At 43.5% G+C, this 15094-nt stretch overlaps 1 protein-coding gene across 1 annotated transcript; it reads left to right on the forward strand.

The window, feature by feature from the left end:
• Window positions 1-383: 383 nt before the first annotated feature.
• Window positions 384-14118, forward strand: tmem59l (transmembrane protein 59-like). The gene is made up of 8 exons (XM_084547844.1): window positions 384-1017; window positions 2269-2374; window positions 3081-3175; window positions 3345-3497; window positions 10873-10978; window positions 11072-11186; window positions 11597-11714; window positions 12474-14118. Exons 1-8 carry the CDS (start codon window positions 511-513, stop codon window positions 12630-12632), a joined length of 1359 nt encoding a protein of 452 aa, XP_084403970.1. The 5' UTR covers window positions 384-510; the 3' UTR covers window positions 12633-14118.
• The last annotated feature ends 976 nt before the right edge of the window (window positions 14119-15094 follow it).

Consider the following 15094-nt stretch of genomic DNA (forward strand, 5'->3'; position numbering starts at 1 on the left):
CTATATAAATATAAATAACTCAAAAGATAAGATTTTTTTGGTGCCAAATGAGAGATTTAGATAGATTACACAGAGTAGTAATATTTTAAAGACACTGTAAGTGCAGTTTCCCCATTTGAAGCTTAAGTAACTTGAAACTGAAAAAACTGCACAATGTAGAAATGATAGAGGTTGAATTAACACTATGGTCATCATCATTAATACCATGAATGGTAATATTGCTCTGGTAAACTCTAAGGGACGTTTCTGGATGATGAGCAGACTGCATTTAATACGTTAAGTACACTTTGCCAATATGTACTTTTAGTTTAGTAAATAACTGAAAGATTTTTTCTTAAGTAAAGAATCTGACAACTTCTTCAGCCTTATATTTCATGGTCCAGTCATCATCTTCATCCTGCAGTTCACTTTTCCAAGCAAAGTAGCAGAGCCTATCGCAGAGTAGGCAGTGAAACGGTGACAATAAAATAAACACTCTGCGGGTTATTTCTCCTCTCTGCTAAAACCCGCATGTGTTCACATCCATATCTGACAAGCGATCCCGAAGCACCTGTCAATACTGCAACAAACGGCCCACCTGCCACCGGCATCATCTCCGCCACATTACGCGCTGCAGTGAAGGCAGCTCTGCAGGATATCTGTGTGTGTTTGAGTGGAGACTGGTGCGTGCGTGATGATGGTGATGATGATGCGTGTGACGCCACAAGCAGAGGCAGATCAGCGGAGCAGCAGACAGGACCCGGGCTGAGGCAGCAGCAGCAGCAGCATCACCATCCTCATCCTCCGCCACATACAGGAGCAGCCCAGTGCCGTTTGAAGCTCGACTCTCCGCTCCTCTCTTCAGGGTTTGAGATGCTCCCGCTCGGAGGCAGGATGTGCGGCTTCTCGGCCCTGCTCTCGGTGCTCCTCGCCGGTGTCGCGGCGGCGTCCTCGGATCTGTTTGACAACCAACTGGGCGACATCAATTACTGCAAAAAGCAATGCCAGCTCACCATCAAAAACAAAAGCCCCGCTAAAGTAAGTTATCCCCGTGTGTGCTGTAGGGTCTCTGCAGAAGGCGCGTTATCCGCAGCCTTTGTACCGTTTCTGCATCGAAATAAAGACCAACACAAAGGCTTACACGCCGCTCGTCGAAAGCAAAATCTGTTTTATTGCGAAAATATGCGACATAAATATGGATATCTGTGCGTAATGACGATTCGATTTTTTTTTTTTTAGCTACATCTTCTTGGACGCTACGGCGCACAATTAGGCCGGAAAAAAAAATGGATGCAGCTCATTTTCGTCTGCATCTTAAAGGCTAATCCAAGAAGTTGACTGCATTCCGAGATGTGACTGCAATAAACTGCGCCAATAATCGACCGTTTCTTAATGTGCACTTGAGATCAGACGTGCAGTGGGGGGGATATGAGCCGGGAGACAGTCTTGAAACGTTTAATGACAGTTCGCACAGCGTTGTCCTCCTGCGCAGACGAGGCCAGACTGGACTGGAGCAGGACGAAAGATAAGGGCTGGGAATTTCTGCGCGTCTCTGTGCTTTAGAGCATTGATTTCCAGCATAGGGCTATCGGATGTTTTTCCTTCCTTCCACCACCACCTCCCCCTCTCCCCCCTCCTCCTCCTCCTCCTCTGCTGCCTTCAGGTGTGGTTCAGACATCCTGCAGGGCAGCAGGAGCCGAAGATCTGCAAAGCGGATCACAGTCACACAGGTTGTGTTTGCGCGTTTAGTTTTGTGCCATCGCGCCGGACAATGATTTGATGTTTTACAAGCAATCGCCTTCAAACAGAGAGGTTTCATGGTTCAGGGATAAACACATCCCCCTCCCGCCGCCTCTGAACCAACAAAGGGGCGCAGTGAAGATGATGGAAAGCTCAAAGCTGTAATAAACCGTTCGCGGTCGCGGTCAGGGTATCTCTTTGTCTCTCATGTTCTCAGAGAGGTCACCAGAGGGAGCCGTTTCTTTGCAAAGAAAATGAAGACGTTATGGTTAGAGGAAGCGCAGCAATGTGCGTCTTCCATCCTCACCACCACATTATCCTGCCCAAGTTTTACACAGCGTTACCATTTAGGTCCTGACTGGAAGCTTCTTGTAAACTGTTTATGACAGGCCGCACCAGCCGCACCGTGTCATTAAGAGGTGCCATGACCCATTTATGTCACATTTCCTAACAAGGTTATCTGGAGTGTATCTAAGGCTACGGGACACCATCTCTAATTTTGTCCCCCTTCCTTCTCTCTGTCTGTCTGTCTGTCTGTCTGTCTGGTAGGACTCCATAATGAACGCCTGTCACCGTGGCTGTCGCCTCTACTCCATCTGCCAGTTTGTCAATGGCAACGCCGGCTTTAATACCAGCAGGGAGGAGTGTCAGGGAGGTGAGTCTGTGTGTCGATCAGTCTGTTGGGCTGAGTTTGGGGGCCTCACTGTGTTAAGATGAAGGGGCTTCATCCTGAACTGTTCCAAAATGAAAAACATGAATCTATATCACATGGATTGTGTTAAAACCTTCAAGGACTGCATTTCTTTTGGACAAGACAGAAATATAAATAATTCATTTCTTTTTACACACTGCTCTATAGATGCTGGACAGAACACAACATATGTTTAGATTTAAGTTTTGCAGGTACATTAGTCATATTCACACTGCTTCCAGTTATGCTGCAGACCAACGCAGAGGGTTAATTGCTATAGATCTGGTAAACACTGCAAAGTTTCCTGAGAGCTGGCAGGCTCACTGGGTGTTTTCTAGGTGTTCGAGGCCCCTGTTTGAACTGTCATATAGGAAATCGATGACGTGATTTGCCATCCAGGCAGCAGATGCCCCCTTGCCCCCTGTTTCAGTAATGGAAACGTGGAGCGAATTGTCTTGCAGCGTCTCCCCCGCATCTTTACCTTTCTTTCCACATTAACAGCCCGTGCCTGTTTTTGCTTCTCCTCCTGCGCTACCTAGCTGAGCGCGCTGCTCCGTGCTTCGTTCTCTTTTCTCTTCTTTCATCTGCACTCTCTACCTTTTTTGTCTCCTTCCCCTGTATCACCGTGCTTCACGCCTGTCCCTCTCTGTGCCTTTCTCTCTCTCTCCAGCCTGCCAAGAGGCATATATCAAGCTACTGGAGCAGGAGGCCTGCTGCACCGGCTGTGCCAGCCAGCCTTCTGAACCGGAGATCAAGAGAAGGAAGGTGAGAAAGGCCAACAGCTGAACACACACACGCACATTAAATGCTGCCAAAAACACCAGTGTGATGTAGGATGTCTCAATATTAGTAGTAAAAGCACGAGTGCGTACACATACAAATACAGTCAGTATTTTTTCTATGCTGATAGAGTGCCTTGCTTTCTTTTCTGCAGCTGAGGGCCATGACTCTCCGTCCAAAGCCCCCCTCTGTGATGGAGGCCGTATCCAGTTGGTGCAATGACATTGTCAGCTCTGCTCAGAGCTTCATCTCCTCCACCTGGACCTTCTACCTGCAGGCTGATGATGGCAAGGTTGTGGTTTTCCAGGTAAGACTCAACTAAGTGAATTGCTGCCTTTAAAACTCATGGAACTCATGGTTATGACAAGGGAAGGTGTAGACTCAACTTGCTTTCTGTTTAGCCGTAGGATGCAAAACACCCCTGCTAGGCAACTGTTGACGTCCAGAAGCCACTGAGGATAACAGTTTAGTGAGTTAACGACCCGGGTGACTTCATTTAGGACATGTAGAGGCATCATGAAAGGATGAGTCTGTAAGGAACTCTATAATACTAAATGACAATACATTAACTTACCGTCTGCCTCTGTCGTTTTTGAAAAAACACTTCACAGTTACAGGATTATGAAAACGTCACATGAACATGGAAACCACAACCCCATTTGAAGGCAGCATAAGTACAGGACAGAAAGGTCTGTTTGAGTAGTCATCATTCCCAAAAAGTAGTGCTCTCTGATCTAGGTTTATTATTTATAGATAAAGGGTTAAAGTTGAATTCGTGAAATGAAATTTAATCTTTTGATATTTCCTGTAACCTGGCTGTGTCTGAAACTAAACCAGGTCCTAAAACTTTACACATTTGCTGGTTGTGATGTGTTTTTGTGTTTCCGGCAGCAGCAACAGTAGTTTGTAATAATTAACAGAAAAATCCCAGTGCAGTGTGAAAAAAAAGACACAATTACATTGACTGGAGGTGCAGGAGAGTATCCCAGCTGACACTGGGCGAGAGATCGCACAGGTCACCAATCAACGTCAGGCTGGATGTGGAGACAGACAACCAGTCGCATCTGCTGACGATTTAGAGTCGAGCCAATTAACCTCACCTGCCTGACTTTGGACTGTTGGAGCAGAGCAGTCAGAGAGAGCACGAGGAGAGCGTGCAAACGCCTGAGCAAGTGGCAGACAGCTTCAAACTCAAAACAGACAACTACACTTTAGCAAGAACGTAAAACGCCATCAAACGACAGAAGTTTCAAGCATTTCAAAGTCAGTAGAAATACAGAAAGTTTTGATTTACAACAATAACACGGCTCTGTTTTTTACAGTCTTTGTCTGTGTTGCCTGTAACAGAATCAGTTCAAAAGTCATATGTGCTTTAAGGTGTTTTTAATTTACCAAATGTCATCTTGTACATACTGTATACACACTCCACTGACTCATTATGGTGCAAGATCACAAAATTAAAATCAACAGTGATTTTGCAGGTCATGTGTTTTTAATAGCGGGTTAAAAGCAAGCCAGCGGACCCTTATGGATTATTGGTGGAGCCCACCTCTGCCTCATTTTAAGATTGTGAAATATATCCGCTGCTGAACGGTGCTCTGGAGCTTGGTTCCCCGCCAACAGATCTCACGGCCCATTTTCGAGCCAGAGTGCCTGTGAAGGTTGAGTGAGCAAGGGCACACAGCGGGGTGGGGAAAAGGTGGCGGAATTCAAAGACCTACAAATTATTATTTTTTTTTCCTCACAGCATTGTTTAGAAATGTCCTTTTGAATTATGTCACAGCCCTCAGTACGTTGCATATTTAATAACTACTGCCTGGCTAGCTCCCCTCAAGACAGATGCAAGATTCAAGAGACTGGACCAAAAAATAAAGTTCTGGATGTGGCAGATAAATACTCACATGTCATTTTTTGCATTTGAAAAGAGGAACTGAAGGAGCTTGACGCTTGACAACCCTCAGCAAGCAGCCTTTCATTCACTGTCGTAGCGCCTTTCTAGCTGTCATTATGAATGTTTTGCTTTAGTCAACGCAGTAAACCCGCAGTAAACGCAGTACATTAAAGCTAAAATAAGATTTGGACTGTCTAACCGCCGGACTTCACAACAATATCCTCCGAATTCAGAAACCTGCATCTGTCAAGTGTTTTCTCTTTTGGATAAGTGACTTCGATAGCAATTTTAGCCACATAATTAAAGGCTTCTATTGCAAATGATAGTATTTACGCACACTAACCCATACACATTGGCCTCTGTATGAAAGGGGCCTCTCTTATGTGCTGAAATTCACTATTAGCTAGAACAATCTGTGTACAGGCTGATATATAATGCTCCACATTACACTTATATATATAAAGAGAGAGAAAGATATGCAGAACGTGATATTACCATCATTTTTTTCGGACTTGGTGATGGATGCTTGCGCTTTGCAGCGGTGACACGCAGACTGAGGCCGCGAGGGAAAGCAGTCAGAGAGAAGACTATCAGGCCTGTGTTTAGCGGGCAGCTGGCAAACTGCCACCAGCTTGACAGATTGACTCTCTGAGTGTTGAAACAACAGAAAAAAAAAGTCCAGCTAAGTCGAGGGACAGCAGAGAGAGGGGGAAAACAAGCCAGTGCTGCCTGAAATACAAATTATGTGGACATCCATAACGAACCGACTGTCTGTACGCACCCATCTGTGTGCTTGCGTGTCTTTGTGTGACCTCATGTAGTGAGAGTGAGCATGCAGCCTCATGCATCATAAACAGCCACCAGTAACCAGACAGTGGCAGCAGTATAACAGGGTGGAGTAAGTCACTTTTAAGTCACAACTGCTGTTTTCCCCCTGCTGAATGGGAAAACTCGTAATTTTGAGGAAATAGCGGTACAACGCAGCCGTTTACCCTACTCATTGCCTTCTCCCCAGCACCGTCTTATCTTGACCGCTCAGCCCGTGACAGTGCTGCAGCGTGAGAGTGTTTGCGACAAATGCGACTCGATTAAAGACCTCCTCCAACTGAGCTGGGGTGTGTTAGTGAGGTGGCCTGCTGCATTAAACCTGGTGCACGGCTAAATAAGAAGAGAGAAGTCGCAGTCCCATTTGTTCTTGATCATCACAGTAATCATTCTGCCCGAATGGATTTTAAAGAAAGAAAAAAGCCTGAACACAACAGAGAGAGCTGGTGATCTAACAGTGTTTGCAGGGAGTGTGACTCAAAAGAAGACACACATACAGCATGCAGTCCTCTTTTAAACTACGGTCTCAGGTTTAAAAGACAACAAAAAGACCAAAACCAACCAACCACCTCTCAGTGACACTGAAGCCCTGTCCATGTTAACATGCATCCTAAGTGATCAAGTCACAAGTGGGCAGCTCTAATTCTGGCTACTAAAGTGACATATAATAACGTCCCATAAGCGGAGTCTCATTGATTTAGCAGTATCTGCAACTTCACATCTTGTGTTGAAAGTATGGGCATAATTCAAATGATCACACGCAGGCAGACGTCCCCTAAGCGTTGTGTATTCACTGTTAGGGAAAGGCTTTTAATATGCTTTGTCCTTGTAGCTGTTAATTGGACTAATGAATAAATGCAAACAATAAATTAACAAATTAAATTATTGAATATGACAGGGCTATTTGTGATGTTTGCAGCCATAAGCCTGTAAGTCAACACTGAGTACACACATCCTTAAAATATGTTTATTTATTTTTCCAATTTAGAAAAGGTTATTTCCCAAAAAGTAAAGGTTACTGAAACAGGAAGCAGAATTGTATTTGAAGGAAACATTTTCATTGGCTGTCTAATACACATTTGTTTCTATGGTGATGAGGCAACTGGATGTTGTACTGCATGTGTTTAATGGCTCAAAGTACACAAAATACTTAACTCTGATAATACCATCAAAATAAATCTATTATCATTATGTTATATTTTAGTTTCAGTTCAGTTTACTTAAAGGGCAACTACTGTTTTTTACAACCTGGACCTTATTTCTGGCATAAAATACGATCGTTTACTCACCGTTTACTCACCCATATTTTTACAACTTTTTTGTGTCATTTGTACTCGTTCGGGAGATATTTAGATCTGCGTATATCCATATAGTGGGAATGACTGGGGCACCGAAACGCAGCCTCTAAATAACGCATTATCTGCCGCAAAACTCGTTCATACAGGTAAACTTGTTCATTTGTTTACCTGTAATTTGGTACTGCTATGGTTCGTCCACAACCTCAGAATCGGAAAAATATTCAGCCATGTTGGAAAAAACTAGCAGTAGCAAATTACAGGTAAACAAGCCGACTATCGCGGGTGAGCACAACCCTCAGAGATGACATCATCCAGGTCACAAGACATCATCCGGGGTCTGTAGGTCAATCTACAGACCCCAGATGATGATAACAGGTAACTCCAGACTCAACAGGGAATAGCACTAGCGTATCATAACCAAATATTGGTGAAATGAGTTTCGCTGCAGATAATACGTTATTTAGAGGCTGCATTTCGGTGCCCCAGTCACTCCCGCTATATGGATATAGACTGATCTAAATATCTCTAGAACAACTACAAATGACACAAAAGTTATATTGGTGAGTAAACGATCGTATTTTATGTCAGAAATAAGGTCCAGGTTGTAAAAAACAGTAGTTCCCCTTTAACTTGTTGCCAAATTAACTATATAGTAGTAGTAGTACTATGTAGTGTTTTGTTTTTATTTTTACTTGTGTGTTTCTTTCTCAAACTGAGTTGGGCTTGAGATGTATCTTAGTAACCTTTTTCCTTCTTAGCATGGCGTTACAAATATATATCCGATGTGGTGAGACAAAGTCGTTTTCATTACATATTATCATGAATATTTCTACTCAATAGTCTTATCATTGTTTCCATGAGCAAACTCAACCAAAAAAAAATGCATATTGCCTTCAGTCTGATTGTACCGGCACTCCTGGGCCTTAAACTCTGACTGAGACCTTTCAATACTTTAAAACCCTTCTTTCTCCTCTCTCTCTGGGAGCTGCAGCTCCTCCCTCTCATAACGAATGGCAGATGCAGGCTCTGCTCTGCTCGTTCAAATCAGAATCGTATCCCTCACATCTACCCTCGTCTCTCTCTAAGCCTTACGCTGGCGCTGCATCTGGTTTCAATGCACTCGTTCAGAAAACACGGCTCACATGGGGTAATAAGCCTGGCTGGGAAATAACTTCTTTGTTTGGAGTGTGTGCCGCGTCTCCACCGTGACTACAGTACAGTATGTTGAAAATAGCTAACAGATTGCTCATTTTCTAACTAAAGCTGCGAGTGAAACAAAGAATGAAGCCACGTTCATAGAGATTTCATCCCGTTAAGTGTCAGAATCGATAAATGAGTGGGAAGATGACGCCGCAACATATTGTACTGTTTTAAATAGGTGTGTGAGTGTGTTGTTGTTGCTGAGGCCAGCAATTGTTTCAACTGACTACAGCTGCTGTTGCAGTGGAGGGAGGGTCAGCAGCAGGGAACCAAAATCCTCTTTTAATGAGTTCTCCAGGGGAACCAGAAACACTGCACACATAATAAGACACACAACAGTGACGCCAGGCTCTCTGTGTGTAGCAGTTTGTGCTAAAAGCCTTTTTTTGTAATGCTGTCCTAGAACAAGGAGTTTGCTAAACTGTTGTACACCTATCAGCCACAACATTACAACCACTGGCATTCATGTGGATGTTACATGTACCACCCACCAGGCACTCCCACCCCATAGCAATGACACTCCTTGATGGCAGCAGCCATCCCCAGCAGGATGCAGCCTGACACAGACACACACACAAAAACAGTTTAGGAACAACTCATAAAGTTGACCTCCAAATTCACTAGATCCCAAAAGTATCCGCTGATCAAGTATCTGTGGGTTGATCCACAGAGGCCCCTCCCCTCAATCCATAGGACCCAAAGGCCCCCACTAACAACATTCTGTTACCAGACACCACAGGACACCCTCAGAAGGTCCATGTCCATTCTCTGATGAGTCACAACTGTTTTGGAGGCACAAGGGAGACCTACACAATACTAGGTCATAATGTAATGCCTGATCAATGTAAGTGTGTGAGACGGGGACACCTGGCTGCGTTCAGACTGCCAGCCAAAATCCGATTTTTAGCCCATTCAGATTTGAATCGGATCTCGATTTTGAAGTCTGAACAGTGACAGATCACATGAAATCCGATTTTTGCCAAACGGTTGCAAACCACATCCAGAGGTAGTTTCATATCGCATTCGTATCGGATATGGACAGATGCGTCTCAGAACAGCTCCCAACACTCAGATGGGTTTTGACTGTCCGTGACGTCACTTACGCGACGCCAAGCCAGAACCAATGCGCCAGACCGGGTGCCTATTTCCGTTGTGGAGGAGCCACGTTACGGCCACGGACAGTGATATTACAGCTATCACAATGGAGGAGGACTTTGAAAACAATTCGCCTTGGACAGAGGAAGAAACTGCATGCCTTATAAATCTTTACACTGACGTGACGTACATCCATGTGTTGTTTGTTGTTGTTTTGCTTGTCGCTGTCGCAATTATATAACGTCTGACAAATACACGTGCTGAATGACGCTTCCGCTCGTTGCTACAGCAACCTATCAGACCGGTGAAGAATGTGGCCCAGTCTGAACAGAACCATATCCGATTTGGACACTTGCTAAAGGCAGTGTGAACAGTCAGCCCTAAAAATCGGATATGAGAAGGAATCAGATTTGAATTAGATCCGTCTGCAGTCTGAACGCAGCCCTAGACACATTGAACAGGATGGGGAAGATGATAATGATTACTGTCAGTGTATTTTAATTTAGTTAAACACTGTATTAAATGCTCAAACCATTTTCATTTTGCTAGGGCTCTCACTCTGAATTAGAGATTTTTACTGAACAACAAAGAAAATTCTGTCCAGGAACAAAATTGTCGACCTCATCAGAGGTTTGATTAGAATGTAAATTGACTCAATATTTGAGCGCTTTCCTCAGCAGCTCTTGCTTCATTTTAATCTCTATCAGTGTCAATATTTTAAACCAATGGGTCTTTATACCGCTTATGAAACAAGCACTGGAGCTGTGTTTGTTTTCGTGTAGATGCCTGTTTCCTTTAATAGTGGCACAAGAGAGGCCACGCCCCTCCCAAAAAGCCCAGTCTGCTCTGATTGGTCAGTTCAGAAGGCCAGAGCAGACCCCGCCCATACATGTTTTAACCATCATTAGCTTAGCATGGGATGCAAAATTAGCACCCGCCTCTGTGTGCAAGATGAGTCATCAATGTTTCGACAACGCGTTAAGACATGTCATGCAAAAACTATTTAGATTTGATTCATGTTAAAGAAAAATGTATATCTGATCCAACTCATGAGAAATATGAAACTACACCTATAAAATAGGTAGCCTAGCTTAGCATACAGTACGGTATCAATATATTCCTACGAGCACTTCTAAAGCTGCTTGTTTTAACATCAACTGCAACATTTCTCATTCTTTTACCTCCTGTGGTGTTTCTCTCTGTTCCCCTTTGCTTTTATCGTTAACTACTTTTAGATGGAGCGCCTCTGTGGTTTAACCTCCCCGTGTTGCGGAGACCCTTTCTTGTCAGCTGGAGAACTTATGTGCTGAAATTACTGATACGGTGGCTGAGCGTTTTTTCTTATCTTGCTTGTTTTTCTTTTCTCTCCTCAGAGCCAGCCAGAGATGGAGTACTCTCTGCCTGAGCTGCAGGCTCCTCGATCCAGCGTTGCTGACAAACCCTGGCCACAGGTCCACTCTCACACCCAGAGGCCCCACGGTTAGAACACCACACACACACACACTGCTGCAATACCCCATCATTAGTTGTCCTAAGCTAATTATTGCCCATGATTTTGTAATTATGTGGCAGGTGTGAGGGGGCACGGAGAAAAGGGAGCACCCAAAGCAGCAGGCAAAGGGAAGCACGCTGCCCAGCACACGGAGGACCCCGCGGCTGAACACGACTTCCTCGGCTGCATGTCAAGGTGAGCTGCAGCTGTAGTTACCCAGCTGAGAGTGAAAGACTTGTGTTTCTCATAAAGTATGCTTCAAATAACTGGCAATCAATGCAGTTTAATGTTACCATGAAAATCAACTTCCAGAGACGCGTAATTTACTTTAAATCCAGCATCTCTGCTACAGTATCTTTACATTACCTTGTTCAGCGATATCATCGCTGACAAAAATCTAAATTTAATACCATACACTGGTTTAGGCCAGAGGAAGCTACAAAGAAATCTAAAGTAGTGTTAGCAGTAAATGTGTTACACTTGAGACATTTTGCTTCAAATGCATTTTAGATTTATTGCAAAAGTGAATCAAACTATGTTATGCTGGCCCGCCTCATTCTCACCCCTGTCTCCTCCTGTTCTCACGCCGATCTTTCATTCTCCAGACGCTCAGGTCTTCCACGGTGGATTCTGGCCGCCTGTCTCTTCCTGTCCATCATGGTCATGTTGTGGCTCAGCTGTGCCAGCCTCGTCACCGCTCCGGAGCAGCACATCAAAACACAGGTACACGTTCAGAATGAAAATGTTCACTCACAGATTCACTTGCCCTGTTTGGACATTGTTATATATCTTTAAATGGTCCATACGCAGCTTTATGGGCTTCCTTAAATTTAAACAAACGCATACCCGTACAGAATCAGATTCTGGCAGCGTTTTCAAGGAATAGAAATACTCTCATATTTGATTCTTATCAGCATGCATGCCTGAGAACGCTCTTCCCTTTATTAAATCCCTTTGCAGCCATTTGGAGTTTCTCATTTCACTGGTACACATTATCAAACCTGGCTTATGCAACATACATTGACACAGCCTTGTTGAAATGCTGTGCTACCACGTCGTCACTAAATAAGCATTACTACTGTACAGCTTGTTCCCTCTGGTGAAAGCCATTTGGTTGGTTACTGTACACTGCAACACAGTTTTTATATATATATATATATATAGTTCATGTAACAGAAATCATCATAAGCTGTTTTGACAGATGTGTGAAAAAAACATGACACAGATACAAACTCCTGTCTCGTCTTTACATCTCTATCTGTCTGCTCCCATCACTCCTCTTTGTATCTTCCTCAAAGACTCTGGGTTACCGGGGCAACAGATGTACGCATCCTCTTGCCTCCGAGAGCTTTCAAAAAACAGCAGACAAACTCATTACAGGGACTGTCAAGTTTTCACATGAATGCAGTTGTTTTATTCAATCGTAGGTGGATGTTTGTGTGAGTGAACTTTGCTCATTCGCTCACATGTTTATTCTTTTAGCTGAGCATCAACGGGGATAAGGAGTTCCTGGACAATGCCCACAAAGTCAACCCGTACCACCTGAGCCCCGTGATTGCTGTCACCGTGAAACAGTCAGAGGAGATCCAGGAAGCGGGGCCGCTGCCGGTGAAAGTCGACCTCAACAAAACGTGTGTTTAGGAATGGCCGGTGTCTCGTTTCCCTGGGTAACCACATCTAAACTCCTCTCCCGTCCGTGAAAAGGGGTGAAAACAAACACATCACGCCACTTACTCAGACAGCAGAATTTTTAAAAATGTATTCTTAAGAGCATGGCACCCTCTTCTCATTTAAAGTTATCCTAGTGAGACGTCTAGCTTGTGTCACTCTGATGGGTTTTTCAGTTAGCTACACCACGTCATGCATTTCATTCCCTTGTACAGTCCAGATTTCTCCGAGCCCGTCGTCAGAGCATCCGTAATGACGAGCCTGCTCATTGCGTATTGATGAGGCAGCGCTCTCGTCTCAGAGCCACACGCGAGACAAGGATGGATTACAGCTGAGAGCTTCATATCATTTTTCATGTCTAGTGCGGAGGGGAGAAGACAAACACTGAGATTCATCTTGGATTTAATTTTCCTTGTTCTCGCAGAGAGTTTGGATTAATTAAAAGCTTGCACTGAGCAGAGGGATAAAAAGAGAGAGGAAAGGAAGATGAATGAGAGGTGAGAGTAATGGAGGAAACAGATACAGCAGCTCGCGGCTCGTGATCTGTTTACACAGAGTTACGCGCTGTTCTGTAATATTGTCCTTAAAAATTTTCCTCTTGACGATATAAAGGTGAGCGACACTCACCGGAGAGAGTCACCGTTTCCCTCAGTGTGTGGAGGGCAAGCTCAAAACTGAATGCTCTGTTTGAGAATGAGCAAAAATAAAACCTGTATTTATTTCCTTCTCTATTTATTCAGAACCATCGAGTTATCTGCTAAACAGTGTTACTGAAGTGCCATGTACAGTTGATTCATCACACAAATCTAACTGCTATGTCAAATACATAGTGAGGCAGATTTGACAGAGACATAGAAGAAAGATTGCACCTATTGCTCTATTATTATTACCTTTATTATTATTATATTATTGCTCTTATATCACTTGAAGAGTTCTTAGCTGTTATATGTGCCATGTGCTTTCTAATAGCTGACTATTTTGTATGTCCTAGGAGCACATACTGAAGGATAACCTCTGTAACAATGTGTAATGCAAAGCTTTTGACCTAGATCTTTGTTATTGAACAGAGTTGCACAGTCTTAGATTTTTTTGGTTTTCCTCTCGGTGCTTTGGTGTCCTGTAACGCTCTCTTTTAACCCTGGCTATGTAGACAATAAAGCGTGCATGCAAGTGATTCTTGGGTAGTTTATCTTAACCGCTCGACATGCCAGCGCGGCACAACTCTGCTGTAGACTTGTGATTTCTTTGTGTTCATATTTACTGTAGACACTGAATAGAATGTGTAACGCCGACAACATCCTCACGAGGGACTCTTGATTAAAAAGCCGTGCAGTCGATATCTGTGCTGGTTCAAACTGGAGGTACGTCGCCAGAAATATGATATGAATTTCAAACTTTATGAGTTTCCTTTTTACCGGTCTGTTTATTTTCAATGAAATGATACTGACAACATGATGAAATAAAGTGTTTTCATTGTAAATATATAAAAGATGTGAGTGGGATTTTTTTTCTCCTTATATTTAATATTAAATAATGATGCGTCTTATACACTGTAGCCGATGCGTGCATTCCTGTGTACGTTTGCATGTGTGTGAAGCTTGTGTATTTTCTCTGATGAAAAATCAAGCAGAAGAATAGAGACAAAAAATATAGATTTAGTTAAAAGTGCCAAGACAAAGCAAGGGGATTTTGAGTTCTCTTGAAGAAATTTCACCGCTTATCCAACATCCAGTTAGAGGTTGTTGCTCTAAACAACATCCTTTAATTGCAGGTGAATATTGTGGGCACCACCACAGTAAAGCCTCAACTCACCACCAGTCATTTAGAACTGAAGAAGCCTTTGTTTAAGCTTAGTTTTAGATATACCATGACCTGGATGACTGAGAATACTCACAAACTATATATTTAATAGTAGAATGGATGATTTATTAGAAATACAATATATAAAGTGCTCAGAAAATACAGCATATGGACACCTAAACTACGTATATGAACATTTTCTTCAGTATTTGATTGCAGAACACCTCCTACAAAAGCTACAGACACTAATAAGATGCTGTAACGTCCCGTCTGGAGAGGCTTTCCACAAGAATCTGGAGCCCTTCTTCAGAGATTTGTTCCCACTCAGCCACAAGAACATTACTGAGCCGAAGGGCTGATGTTATAAGGCCGGGCTCTTGGACTGCTTTCTTGTTAATCCCAGGGGTGTTTGATGAGATTGAAGCCTCTGGGATGTGGGCAGTGCCAATCAAGGCACCAGACTGAGACAAAAGTCTTCTATAAAAACTTTGTTTTATTCAGTGGGATATTGTCTTGCTGAAAGGAGAATGGGCCTTCCCCACGGTTTTTCCACTAAGTCGAAAACACTGTTGTCCAAAGTATATAGTGGATGCTGGAGTGTAAAGAGTCCTTATCTTCGAAGCCAAAAGACTAAA

Source organism: Chelon labrosus (assembly GCF_963514085.1).
Source record: "Chelon labrosus genome assembly, chromosome: 7".
Lineage (NCBI taxonomy): Eukaryota > Metazoa > Chordata > Actinopteri > Mugiliformes > Mugilidae > Chelon > Chelon labrosus.